The sequence below is a fragment of the Salmo trutta genome, chromosome 6 (genome assembly GCF_901001165.1).
Source record: "Salmo trutta chromosome 6, fSalTru1.1, whole genome shotgun sequence".
NCBI classification, from domain to species: domain Eukaryota; kingdom Metazoa; phylum Chordata; class Actinopteri; order Salmoniformes; family Salmonidae; genus Salmo; species Salmo trutta.
Window position 1 is genome coordinate 57,295,589 of NC_042962.1, and position 13,973 is coordinate 57,309,561.

Genomic DNA, 13,973 nt, shown 5'->3' on the forward strand with positions numbered 1-13,973 from the left:
CCCTCATCTCCAACCCTCCCTCCAGTCTCTCTGTCTGAGGGGCTACAGGTGTTGTCTGGGGGTCCTGATGGCTGGTCCAGTGTCTCCTCCTCAGCCCTACCCGTGACCACACCCTCCTCACCCCCGTCCACCAATAGCAGCAGGTACGACATGAAAACATAGATATAGAATAAGTAGAATAAGACATGATATAGCTCTTTAGAATCTACTGAGTTTTTGTTTATAAAGCAAGGTGTGTGTCCTCAGTCAGTACCCTTGTTTGTGGACGGTCGGGCGTACAGACGGGAGCCCCGCCTCTTCTCCCTGCGCCCAGCTTCACGGACCAATCAACAGCGAGAGCCACCCACAGCCACCCAATCACGTCCGGCTGGGCGGGCCCGGTTGGCCACCTGTCTCCACCCATTCCTTCTAACAAACTATGTGATTGGTCGATGCCCACACGGGCATGATCAGTACTGCCCTGGGACCCGGCTCGGGAAGCCCTTTAATGAACACGTCTTAGATAATAGGCGTTCCTCTGCCCAGGCGTTGACAGATGTTACATCTTCTTGAAAGGTATTTTCAGTATCAGCTAACCACATATTTCATAGTAATCTGATGCCCGACAACACAGTCGATGACGTGGCACTGAACCACTGGTTGATGAATGCAACGTCTGAGCAGGGGAAGGCGACCAACGTGTGTGTGCATGTGATGCCATACAAATGTGTTAGTGTGTGTGCACCTCAAAAAAACCAAGGCCTAGACTCAATCAGATCAAGCGTTAACCGGCGATAGCAGACACCTGCGGATGTTTTGGCGTTGCTGGAGGTGGAACTGCGTTGGAGCTGTCAAATCGGTGAGCAGCTGCTCTTGCGATCGTTGTCACGAAGCCACACTGTCCCACTCGTGTTAGAGGTTCAGAAGGAGAAAGTGTAGGCTGTATAGAAATAATGACGTTCACATTGAAAACCATTCAACCAAAAAGTTTCTATCATCATAATGGAGGTGTAGATCACATTCCACTGTTCTGACTTAGAAACAAGGCAGCATGGGATTTCTGTTCATGCAACTCCGTGCAGCCAATGGCAATGTCCGCTTTAGGTATAATGCCAGGAGCTGCTTGTGGATTTGAGAGATTCTAACGCAGTCCTACCTCCGGCACCGCCGAAACGACCTCTACGACCTCTACGCGGATGTTGGATAAAGTGGATCTGATTGAATCAAGCCCTAAATGTCTCTGCCTGCTTTCAAATGACTTATCATTCTGTTTGTGGTTCAGCCCTGACAGACTAACTCTGGGCCCTGGCAGACTAACTCTGGGCCCTGGTAATAAGATATGTAAAACTGCCAGCGTTAATATGCAGGAGTCAGAAGAAATAACTATGTGAAACTACGGTACAGAAAAATGTGTGTCATGTCTCTGTGCCTTCATTCTGTAAGCTTTATGATAATGTTTCTGTCTGATAAATGCTGTTCATTGTAAAACGCTGAAAATAAACATTGGCCAATCAAATCTTTCTGGTGTGTGTGTTTTCTGGCTGTGTGTAATAACATAATGACTGTTGGCGGTGGGTAGGCACTCTGGACACACTATTAACACAATTTCAGCACTGGCATGTGAGTTGTTGGACAACAAATAAAAACTCCACTTATCAAAATGACTGAAAGTCTCCACAGTCAGGACACACAATGGCATAATAGTAGAAAAGTACAAACTTCAATGCAGACTTCTGTACACAAAATTGCTTTACAATTCCTTAGACTGAAACTCTTCCTTAAGGGACCAGCCATACAGAGGCCAGGGAAAAGACCACTGCAGTAACACACCTGATTCAACTAACCACCGTCCAGACTGAAACCCATGATTGGTTGAATTCCAGAGCAGGTTTGACGTCATAGTGACATTATTACAACAGCCCTATGACAATGTTATAATAGCGTTACAATACTGTTGTGGAACAACGTTGTCAGCTTCCTCCTAAATACAGTGAGTCTGTGTGGGCAGACTCTGATTCTGGACAGGTGATGTCACCATCTCCCAGCATCTTCCACCAAGGCAGGCGACCGGCCTGGAGCAAGGCATTGTGGGATTGCCGGGCGCGGGCAGCTACGGGGGCAGAGCGACTCCTGAACACGTCACAGTCGGTTGCTGTGGCGACACTGAGTGAGGGGGCATCTAAGAGAAAAAGATGGATGAAGGGAGAGAAAGAGGGAGAAGGAGAGATTGGTGTGTGTGTGTGTGTGTGTGTGATACCTACTCAGCAGTAGTTCCAGGTCAGTGTTGATCTGTGCCAGCAGGGCGTGTGTCTGTGTGTGTTCTCTCAGCTCTGCCTCTCTCCCCTGTAGATGCTGGAGCAGCAAGGCTTGGGTCTGAGCATGGAGCTCCCTACTGCCCTCTAGAGACACCACAGAGGACTACACGCAGAGAGAGAGATCGTTACACACACAGAGAGAGAGATCATTACACACACACAGAGAGAGATCGTTACACACACAGAGAGAGAGATCGTTACACACACAGAGAGAGATCGTTACACACACAGACACAGAGAGAGATCATTACACACACACAGAGAGATCGGTTACACACACAGAGAGAGATCTTTACACACACAGACACAGAGAGAGATCATTACACACACAGAGAGAGATCGTTACACACACAGACACAGAGAGATCGTTACACACACAGAGAGAGATCGTTACACACACAGAGAGAGATCATTACACACACAGACACAGAGAGAGATCATTACACACACAGAGAGAGATCGTTACACACACAGAGAGAGATCGTTACACACACAGAGAGAGATCGTTACACACACAGAGAGAGATCGTTACACACACAGAGAGAGATCTTTACACACACAGACACAGAGAGAGATCATTACACACACAGAGAGAGATCGTTACACACACAGACACAGAGAGATCATTACACACACAGAGAGAGATCATTACACACAGACACACACAGAGAGAGATCATTACACACACAGAGAGAGATCATTACACACACACAGAGAGAGAGATCATTACACACACACAGAGAGAGATCATTACACACACACAGAGAGAGATCATTACACACACACAGAGAGAGATCATTACACACACACAGAGAGAGATCATTACACACACACAGAGAGAGATCATTACACACACAGAGAGAGATCATTACACACACAGAGAGAGATCCGTTACACAGACACACACAGAGAGAGAGAGAGAGATCGCTACACACACAGAGAGAGATCATTACACACACAGAGAGAGATCGTTACACACACAGAGAGAGATCGTTACACACACAGAGAGAGATCGTTACACACACAGACACAGAGAGAGATCGTTACACACAGAGAGAGATCGTTACACACAGAGAGAGATCGTTACACACACAGACACAGAGAGAGATCGTTACACACACACACAGAGAGAGATCCATTACACAGACACACACAGAGAGAGATCCATTACACACACACACACAGAGATCCATTACACACACACAGAGAGATCCATTACACACACACACACACACACACACACACACACACACACACAGAGAGAGAGAGATACATCACACACACAAGATCCGTTACACACACACACACACAAATATTCCTTGTGAGGACATCTGGTCCCTACAAGGACAGTAAAACCAAACACACAACTTGAAGTAATATTCAGAATCACCGGGTGCAGGGCAATATGTTCCTCCACCTCTCTCTTCAGCTCCGCCCTCCGACTGTCAGTCAAACCCCGAGGTCCAATCCAAGGAGAGAGGGAAGGATGGGCTTTCTCAGCTCTCCGCCTCTTCAGAAAGCGAAGGACCTAACACGGGAGGGACGAAAAACTGTCAAGATGAATTCAGATGCTGCTGCAGGCTACATTTGTTCGATCGCTGTGTTCAGCTTCTGCTTATAACAGCGGTAGTCTATTGGAAGTGCATGTGTGTGTGTGTTAATACTGCTCTCTGCAGGACAACAGCAGCTCTGTGTTGTGTGTGTGTGTGTGTGTGTTAATACTGCTCTCTGCAGGACAACAGCAGCTCTGTGCTGTGTGTGTGTGTGTGTGTTAATACTGCTCTCTGCGGGACAACAGCAGCTCTGTGTTGTGTGTGTGTGTGTGTGTTAATACTGCTCTCTGCAGAACAACAGCAGCTCTGTGCTGTGTGTGTGTGTGTGTTAATACTGCTCTCTGCAGGACAACAGCAGCTCTGTGCTGTGTGTGTGTGTGTGTGTTAATACTGCTCTCTGCAGGACAACAGCAGCTCTGTGCTGTGTGTGTGTGTGTGTGTTAATACTGCTCTCTGCAGGACAACAGCAGCTCTGTGCTGTGTGTGTGTGTTAATACTGCTCTCTGCAGGACAACAGCAGCTCTGTGCTGTGTGTGTGTGTGTGTTAATACTGCTCTCTGCAGCACAACAGCAGCTCTGTGCTGTGTGTGTGTGTTAATACTGCTCTCTGCAGGACAACAGCAGCTCTGTGCTGTGTGTGTGAATACTGCTCTCTGCAGGACAACAGCAGCTCTGTGTTGTGTGTGTGTGTGTTAATACTGCTCTCTGCAGGACAACAGCAGCTCTGTGCTGTGTGTGTGTGTGTGTGTGTTAATACTGCTCTCTGCAGGACAACAGCAGCTCTGTGCTGTGTGTGTGTGTGTGTGTGTTAATACTGCTCTCTGCAGGACAACAGCAGCTCTGTGCTGTGTGTGTGTGTGTGTGTGTGTGTGTGTTAATACTGCTCTCTGCAGGACAACAGCAGCTCTGTGCTGTGTGTGTGTGTGTGTGTGTTAATACTGCTCTCTGCAGGACAACAGCAGGTCTGTGCTGTGTGTGTGTGTGTGTGTGTGTGTGTGTGTTAATACTGCTCTCTGCAGGACAACAGCAGCTCTGTGCTGTGTGTGTGTGTGTTAATACTGCTCTCTGCAGGACAACAGCAGCTCTGTGCTGTGTGTGTGTGTGTGTGTGTTAATACTGCTCTCTGCAGGACAACAGCAGCTCTGTGCTGTGTGTGTGTGTGTGTGTGTGTGTTAATACTGCTCTCTGCAGGACAACAGCAGCTCTGTGTTGTGTGTGAGTGTGTTAATACTGCTCTCTGCAGGACAACAGCAGCTCTGTGCTGTGTGTGTGTGTGTGTGTGTGTGTTAATACTGCTCTCTGCAGGACAACAGCAGCTCTGTGCTGTGTGTGTGTGTGTGTGTATGTGTTAATACTGCTCTCTGCAGGACAACAGCAGCTCTGTGCTGTGTGTGTGTGTTAATACTGCTCTCTGCAGGACAACAGCAGCTCTGTGCTGTGTGTGTGTGTGTGTTAATACTGCTCTCTGCAGGACAACAGCAGCTCTGTGCTGTGTGTGTGTGTTAATACTGCTCTCTGCAGGACAACAGCAGCTCTGTGCTGTGTGTGTGTGTGTGAATACTGCTCTCTGCAGGACAACAGCAGCTCTGTGTTGTGTGTGTGTGTGTTAATACTACTCTCTGCAGGACAACAGCAGCTCTGTGCTGTGTGTGTGTGTGTGTGTGTGTTAATACTGCTCTCTGCAGGACAACAGCAGCTCTGTGCTGTGTGTGTGTGTGTGTGTGTGTGTTAATACTGCTCTCTGCAGGACAACAGCAGCTCTGTGCTGTGTGTGTGTGTGTGTGTGTGTGTTAATACTGCTCTCTGCAGGACAACAGCAGCTCTGTGCTGTGTGTGTGTGTGTGTGTGTGTGTTAATACTGCTCTCTGCAGGACAACAGCAGCTCTGTGCTGTGTGTGTGTGTGTGTGTGTGTGTGTGTTAATACTGCTCTCTGCAGGACAACAGCAGCTCTGTGCTGTGTGTGTGTGTGTGTGTTAATACTGCTCTCTGCAGGACAACAGCAGCTCTGTGCTGTGTGTGTGTGTGTGTGTTAATACTGCTCTCTGCAGGACAACAGCAGCTCTGTGCTGTGTGTGTGTGTGTGTGTTAATACTGCTCTCTGCAGGACAACAGCAGCTCTGTGCTGTGTGTGTGTGTGTGTGTGTGTGTGTTAATACTGCTCTCTGCAGGACAACAGCAGCTCTGTGCTGTGTGTGTGTGTGTGTGTGTTAATACTGCTCTCTGCAGGACAACAGCAGCTCTGTGCTGTGTGTGTGTGTGTGTGTGTTAATACTGCTCTCTGCAGGACAACAGCAGCTCTGTGCTGTGTGTGTGTGTGTGTGTGTGTTAATACTGCTCTCTGCAGGACAACAGCAGCTCTGTGCTGTGTGTGTGTGTGTGTGTGTGTTAATACTGCTCTCTGCAGGACAACAGCAGCTCTGTGCTGTGTGTGTGTGTGTGTGTGTTAATACTGCTCTCTGCAGGACAACAGCAGCTCTGTGCTGTGTGTGTGTGTGTGTGTGTGAATACTGCTCTCTGCAGGACAACAGCAGCTCTGTGCTGTGTGTGTGTGTGTGTGTGTTAATACTGCTCTCTGCAGGACAACAGCAGCTCTGTGCTGTGTGTCTGTGTGTGTGTGTGAATACTGCTCTCTGCAGGACAACAGCAGCTCTGTGCTGTGTGTGTGTGTGTGTGTGTGTGTGTTAATACTGCTCTCTGCGGGACAACAGCAGCTCTGTGCTGTGTGTGTGTGTTAATACTGCTCTCTGCGGGACAACAGCAGCTCTGTGCTGTGTGTGTGTGTGTGTGTTAATACTGCTCTCTGCGGGACAACAGCAGCTCTGTGCTGTGTGTGTGTGTGAATACTGCTCTCTGCAGGACAACAGCAGCTCTGTGCTGTGTGTGTGTGTGTGTGTGAATACTGCTCTCTGCAGGACAACAGCAGCTCTGTGCTGTGTGTGTGTGTTAATACTGCTCTCTGCAGGACAACAGCAGCTCTGTGCTGTGTGTGTGTGTGTGTGTGTGTTAATACTGCTCTCTGCAGGACAACAGCAGCTCTGTGCTGTGTGTGTGTGTGTGTTAATACTGCTCTCTGCAGGACAACAGCAGCTCTGTGCTGTGTGTGTGTGTGTGTGTGTGTTAATACTGCTCTCTGCAGGACAACAGCAGCTCTGTGCTGTGTGTGTGTGTGTGTGTGTGTGTTAATACTGCTCTCTGCAGGACAACAGCAGCTCTGTGCTGTGTGTGTGTGTTAATACTGCTCTCTGCAGGACAACAGCAGCTCTGTGCTGTGTGTGTGTGTTAATACTGCTCTCTGCAGGACAACAGCAGCTCTGTGCTGTGTGTGTGTGTGTGAATACTGCTCTCTGCAGGACAACAGCAGCTCTGTGCTGTGTGTGTGTGTGTGTGTGAATACTGCTCTCTGCAGGACAACAGCAGCTCTGTGCTGTGTGTGTGTGTTAATACTGCTCTCTGCAGGACAACAGCAGCTCTGTGCTGTGTGTGTGTGTGTGTGTGTTAATACTGCTCTCTGCAGGACAACAGCAGCTCTGTGCTGTGTGTGTGTGTGTGTGTTAATACTGCTCTCTGCAGGACAACAGCAGCTCTGTGCTGTGTGTGTGTGTGTGTGTGTGTTAATACTGCTCTCTGCAGGACAACAGCAGCTCTGTGCTGTGTGTGTGTGTGTGTGTGTGTTAATACTGCTCTCTGCAGGACAACAGCAGCTCTGTGCTGTGTGTGTGTGTTAATACTGCTCTCTGCAGGACAACAGCAGCTCTGTGCTGTGTGTGTGTGTTAATACTGCTCTCTGCAGGACAACAGCAGCTCTGTGCTGTGTGTGTGTGTGTGTTAATACTGCTCTCTGCAGGACAACAGCAGCTCTGTGCTGTGTGTGTGTGTGTGTTAATACTGCTCTCTGCAGGACAACAGCAGCTCTGTGCTGTGTGTGTGTGTGTGTTGATTCTGCTCTCTGCGGGACAACAGCAGCTCTGTGCTGTGTGTGTGTGTTAATACTGCTCTCTGCGGGACAACAGCAGCTCTGTGCTGTGTGTGTGTGTGTGTGTTAATACTGCTCTCTGCGGGCAACAGCAGCTCTGTGCTGTGTGTGTGTGAATACTGCTCTCTGCAGGACAACAGCAGCTCTGTGCTGTGTGTGTGTGTGTGTGTGTGAATACTGCTCTCTGCAGGACAACAGCAGCTCTGTGCTGTGTGTGTGTGTTAATACTGCTCTCTGCAGGACAACAGCAGCTCTGTGCTGTGTGTGTGTGTGTGTGTGTTAATACTGCTCTCTGCAGGACAACAGCAGCTCTGTGCTGTGTGTGTGTGTGTGTGTTAATACTGCTCTCTGCAGGACAACAGCAGCTCTGTGCTGTGTGTGTGTGTGTGTGTGTTAATACTGCTCTCTGCAGGACAACTGCAGCTCTGTGTTGTGTGTGTGTGTGTGTGTTAATACTGCTCTCTGCAGGACAACAGCAGCTCTGTGCTGTGTGTGTGTGTGTGTGTGTTAATACTGCTCTCTGCAGGACAACAGCAGCTCTGTGCTGTGTGTGTGTGTTAATACTGCTCTCTGCAGGACAACAGCAGCTCTGTGCTGTGTGTGTGTTAATACTGCTCTCTGCAGGACAACAGCAGCTCTGTGATGTGTGTGTGTTAATACTGCTCTCTGCAGGACAACAGCAGCTCTGTGCTGTGTGTGTGTGTGTGTTAATACTGCTCTCTGCAGGACAACAGCAGCTCTGTGCTGTGTGTGTGTGTGTTAATACTGCTCTCTGCAGGACAACAGCAGCTCTGTGCTGTGTGTGTGTGTGAATACTGCTCTCTGCAGGACAACAGCAGCTCTGTGCTGTGTGTGTGTGTTAATACTGCTCTCTGCAGGACAACAGCAGCTCTGTGCTGTGTGTGTGTGTGTGTGTGTGTTAATACTGCTCTCTGCAGGACAACAGCAGCTCTGTGCTGTGTGTGTGTGTGTGTGTGTTAATACTGCTCTCTGCAGGACAACAGCAGCTCTGTGCTGTGTGTGTGTGTGTGTGTGTTAATACTGCTCTCTGCAGGACAACAGCAGCTCTGTGCTGTGTGTGTGTGTGTGTGTGTTAATACTGCTCTCTGCAGGACAACAGCAGCTCTGTGCTGTGTGTGTGTGTGTGTGTGTTAATACTGCTCTCTGCAGGACAACAGCAGCTCTGTGCTGTGTGTGTGTGTTAATACTGCTCTCTGCAGGACAACAGCAGCTCTGTGCTGTGTGTGTGTGTGTGTTAATACTGCTCTCTGCAGGACAACAGCAGCTCTGTGCTGTGTGTGTGTGTGTGTGTGTGTGTGAGAATACTGCTCTCTGCAGGACAACAGCAGCTCTGTGCTGTGTGTGTGTGTGTGTGTTAATACTGCTCTCTGCAGGACAACAGCAGCTCTGTGCTGTGTGTGTGTGTGTGTGTGTGTGTGAATACTGCTCTCTGCAGGACAACAGCAGCTCTGTGCTGTGTGTGTGTGTGTGTGTGTGTGTGTGTGTGTGTGTGTGTGTTAATACTGCTCTCTGCGGGACAACAGCAGCTCTGTGCTGTGTGTGTGTGTTAATACTGCTCTCTGCGGGACAACAGCAGCTCTGTGCTGTGTGTGTGTGTGTATGTGTTAATACTGCTCTCTGCAGGACAACAGCAGCTCTGTGCTGTGTGTGTGTGTTAATACTGCTCTCTGCAGGACAACAGCAGCTCTGTGCTGTGTGTGTGTGTGTGTGTTAATACTGCTCTCTGCAGGACAACAGCAGCTCTGTGCTGTGTGTGTGTGTTAATACTGCTCTCTGCAGGACAACAGCAGCTCTGTGCTGTGTGTGTGTGTGTTAATACTGCTCTCTGCAGGACAACAGCAGCTCTGTGCTGTGTGTGTGTGTGTTAATACTGCTCTCTGCAGGACAACAGCAGCTCTGTGCTGTGTGTGTGTGTGTGTGTTAATACTGCTCTCTGCAGGACAACAGCAGCTCTGTGCTGTGTGTGTGTGTGTGTGTTAATACTGCTCTCTGCAGGATAACAGCAGCTCTGTGCTGTGTGTGTGTGTGTGTGTTAATACTGCTCTCTGCAGGACAACAGCAGCTCTGTGCTGTGTGTGTGTGTGTGTTAATACTGCTCTCTGCAGGACAACAGCAGCTCTGTGCTGTGTGTGTGTGTGTTAATACTGCTCTCTGCAGGACAACAGCAGCTCTGTGCTGTGTGTGTGTGTGTGTGTGTGTGTGTGTGTGTGTGTGTGTGTGTGTGTTAATACTGCTCTCTGCAGGACAACAGCAGCTCTGTGCTGTGTGTGTGTGTGTTAATACTGCTCTCTGCAGGACAACAGCAGCTCTGTGCTGTGTGTGTGTGTTTCTCCGTTGCTGGAAGCGTCGTCTCTCTCGGTGGCCTCGCCAAACCCTCTGGATCCGTATGACAGCCTGCCTCTCCACCTCCCCGAGGTACTGCTGCACCTGACCTACACACACACACACACACACACACACACACACACACACACACACACACACACACACACACACACACACAGGGCTGTAGATGGCAGGCCTAACTAAGCAAACAAACTGGCATCATTCCGCTCTGTCTCTGCTGTAACAGGTAGTGTGTGTGTACCTGGGGACAGTAACTGTAGTTGTTTCTGATGGAACTCTCTCCTGACTCTCTGTCTCTGCTGTAACAGGTAGTGTGTGTGTACCTGGGGACAGTAACTATAGTTGTTTCTGATGGAACTCTCTCCTGACTCTCTGTCTCTGCTGTAACAGGTAGTGTGTGTGTACCTGGGGACAGTAACTGTAGTAACTGTAGTTGTTTCTGATGGAACTCTCTCCTGACTCTCTGTCTCTGCTGTAACAGGTAGTGTGTGTGTACCTGGGGACAGTAACTATAGTAACTGTAGTTGTTTCTGATGGAACTCTCTCCTGGCTCTCTGTCTCTGCTGTAACAGGTAGTGTGTGTGTACCTGGGGACAGTAACTGTAGTAACTGTAGTTGTTTCTGATGGAACTCTCTCCTGGCTCTCTGTCTCCTGACACACAGCTGTAGTCTCAGCTCCTCCTCCCAGCACTCAGCCTGAGCCTGCTGCGCTCTCCTCCGCCGCCGCTCCCTACACACACACACACACACACACACACATACACAGAACTGTCTGGAATTATTCAGATCTTATTTAACATGTATTTTGACAGTAAGTCATGATGAGACCAACATCTCTTCTACAGATGAGCCCTGGAATTACAAAAAATATATACATCAATACAAATACAAAACAGAGATACAAAACACGATCATAGATCGGTGAAAAAAAGAAAGCCCCCACACACACGGACACACACACACACACAAACACGGACACATGGACACACAGACACACACACGGACACACTCACACATACACACGGACACACACACACGGACACACAGACACACAGACACAGACACACAGACACAGACACACAGACACAGACACACACGGACACACACACACGGACACGGACACACGGACACACAGACACGGACACACAGACACACAGACACACGGACACACACGGACACACACGGACACACGGACACACACCTGAAGCTCCTCTGCAGTGATCTGACAGCTCTGGGCAGACTCTTCACTCTCCTCCTGGTCTGATAGGATCTCCACGCTGCCTGGATGACACACGTCGCTCTCACACACTCCTCTGGCCACGTCTGATAACACAGAGAGAGTGTAAGGCACGCACACACACGAACAACAACAAACACACTATATTTTACCTCTGTGTGATCAGCTGGTTTGAGGACTTTGTGCAGCAGCTTGATCAGTTGGTCCACTTCCTCATCGAAGCCCCGCCCCCTCCATTCTCGACCAATCATGCCCTCCAACCCTGCAACACACAAACCATAAACATCAAGATTGCTTTTGCATGCATATAAAGTTAACCCATGAAAAAATATATATATCTTAACCTGGAAATATCCCCCTGACCTTTGAACCTGTGGATGATAAGCTGCAGGGCGGATTCTTGTTGCCGGGCAACCAGGAGGAGCGTCCTAATTGCTGCCCCTCCCACAGCAGGGTTGGATGTGTGAGCCATTCGGTACACGACGTCATCCAGAATCACAGACAAGGGGCCTTTTCCCAAACCTGCTACTAACTCACTACAGAGAGGCAGCGGGTAATGAATTTAATTGATATATATGTGTGTGTGTGTGTGTGTGTGTGTGTGTGTGTGTGTGTGTGTGTGTGTGTGTGGTGATATGCTACCTGTTAGCTGTCAGAAGCTGATGCCACAGTGACACACACACGGTTCCCACTCTCTCCTCCTCACTCATTAACATCCTCTCATAGTGGTCTGACTGCAGGACTGAGAGAGAGAGAAGAGGGGTGCATCGTTAGCTAGGTAAGGGGTCTGTTTGGTAACGGACGTTAGATCTCACCTTGTGTGGCCAGGTGACCATGGGCTTTCAGAAGCCAACACACAGAGTCCATCACCTTCCTGAAGAAACGAAACATCTCAGGCTGCCCATTCCCCTACAGAGAGAGATATGATGTCACTAGACATATTTTTGTTGAGGACATTCCAAACTTCAAAAAAAAGTTACGTCCCTTACCGCCAAAGCTCTGTTCATCAGCCGACTGGCCAATGACAGCAGGCTGTCTGTGACGGACGGGAGCAGCCGCCTATGGAAGGCCTCAGTGTCTCCGCCCAGGTCCACACCCACACAGCAGGAGCTAAAGGAGTTTGCATATGCACACAAAGAAATCAATGTCAAATCACTACTACAGATATATGACCCCCACCCTCATAGATCTGATGCATCAATTATTATTCCATCCCATCAGTTCTACCAGGGCCTTGTAGTAGTATCTGGGGTAGGTAGTCTGTTGGTAGTGTCTAGGCCTGTTTGTTTTAGTGCAGAGTAACAGTCAACACAGATTTTGTTATTCCTTGTTGTGGTTCTGTGGTTCAAGATTCTAAAATCGTACCTGAGAATTTCTGCCAACTGAGTGGCAGTTGCGTAGCCTCCTTCAACTTTGGCATAGTTCAGTTTGAGGGCGTCTCCTGCGCAGTATTGAAGTATGCCATGGCTGAACAAGGAGTTTTTGAACGCACCCAACTCTCTATCGTTTTGGACAGATATCCTATTCAGAATATCTTCAATGTCGAAAAATAAGGAATGATTGTTAGTCGGGTATCAGGAATAACACACACGTGCAAGCAAAGTAAAATAACACGTTTTTCAATGTAAAAAGGTTAGCTAACTAAATGACCTTGTAATTTTGAGAGAACTTGAGGAACCTTCTGCTCCGGATTAATGTTTGTGCTCGCGACCAGCGCCCGTAGCCCTGCGTCCTTTCTAGCGACACTCATCGCGAGTTTATTACAGTAATCTTTCGCTCCCAGATCTGAAGTATAAAACCATATACAAAATTGACGAGCTACATTATTCTTCGAATGAAACCAGACACGATCAAGTTGACATCTATTTTCGTGCTCTCTTGTTGCCACAAGCACTGACGGGGAAGCTTCATTTGTTTCTACAGCAACACTCCTGACGTCACTAATCTGCGACTACAGTTAGCAGGGCCCCATTCCCATTCATTCTTTACAATACATCATTTTTGTATTTTTTTATTAACAACAAATCAATACAAAAAGTACGTGGGGAACAGAAGTATTTATAAAGGATATACAAAGGACATTTGGGCTAGGGGTACAATATCACATTTCACAAGGACCTTAAGGGACACTTATAATTCTAACAGCTTTTTTGTTGACAATGTATTTAATTGTCTTAAAATATAGTTACATTTCTTTTTGCAGGGTAATAAAATGTGGTGTTTTGTTTGTAAATATACATTTGGGAATATGAAATTTGGCCAAAAGAATAATGAAATTAATTACATAAAATAGTTTCAACTTATTTCTATCGTAAGTAAAGAATCCAAGCAGTACATCTCTCCATAATAGTGTAAAATCTTCATAAATGTGTTCAATTATAAATCTACTGATGTTTTGCCACAGTTTTCTTGCATGAATACAATGCCAAAAAAGACTCAACACTGTGTCTGGGTGGTCATTACAAAAGGTACAATTTGAGTTTATGTTTTTTTTTACTTCTTCATATAGTGGTTGGCAGGATAATATTTATAAAGAATTTAAAAAGAA

The 13,973-nt window shown here is 47.9% G+C and overlaps 2 protein-coding genes across 2 annotated transcripts in view; one reads left to right on the forward strand and one right to left on the reverse strand.

Moving 5' to 3' along the window:
* LOC115196419 (T-box transcription factor TBX19) overlaps nucleotides 1–909 on the forward strand; it is a 7,057-nt gene extending 6,148 nt beyond the window's left edge. The window contains exons 7-8 of the mRNA XM_029757243.1: nucleotides 26–143; nucleotides 247–909. Of these exons, the coding sequence (XP_029613103.1) occupies nucleotides 26–143; nucleotides 247–412 (284 nt within the window). The 3' untranslated portion in view covers nucleotides 413–909. The remainder of the gene's footprint in view (nucleotides 1–25; nucleotides 144–246) is intronic.
* A 727-nt stretch (nucleotides 910–1,636) lies between these two features.
* On the reverse strand, nucleotides 1,637–13,360 carry iqcb1 (IQ motif containing B1). Its single transcript, XM_029757242.1, has 13 exons — nucleotides 13,076–13,360; nucleotides 12,791–12,959; nucleotides 12,415–12,535; nucleotides 12,241–12,334; nucleotides 12,068–12,167; nucleotides 11,789–11,961; nucleotides 11,578–11,687; nucleotides 11,390–11,511; nucleotides 10,776–10,918; nucleotides 10,126–10,274; nucleotides 3,685–3,822; nucleotides 2,241–2,397; nucleotides 1,637–2,158 (listed from the first exon to the last, which is right to left on the reverse strand). The coding sequence occupies exons 1-13, from the start codon at nucleotides 13,173–13,175 to the stop codon at nucleotides 1,950–1,952; spliced, it is 1,785 nt and encodes a 594-aa protein (XP_029613102.1). The 5' UTR covers nucleotides 13,176–13,360; the 3' UTR covers nucleotides 1,637–1,949.
* Nucleotides 13,361–13,973: the final 613 nt, after the last annotated feature.

Excerpts from the sequence above, each read along its gene's own strand:
- iqcb1 (XM_029757242.1), bottom strand. The coding sequence starts at position 13,175 with ATGAGTGTCGCTAGAAAGGACGCAGGGCTACGGGCGCTGGTCGCGAGC. Across the intron at positions 12,536-12,790 it reads CAGTTGGCAGAAATTCTCAG|CTCCTGCTGTGTGGGTGTGG; the intron begins GTACGATTTTAG and ends AAACTCCTTTAG. Across the intron at positions 11,688-11,788 it reads TATCATCCACAGGTTCAAAG|GGTTGGAGGGCATGATTGGT; the intron begins GTCAGGGGGATA and ends TGTGTGTTGCAG.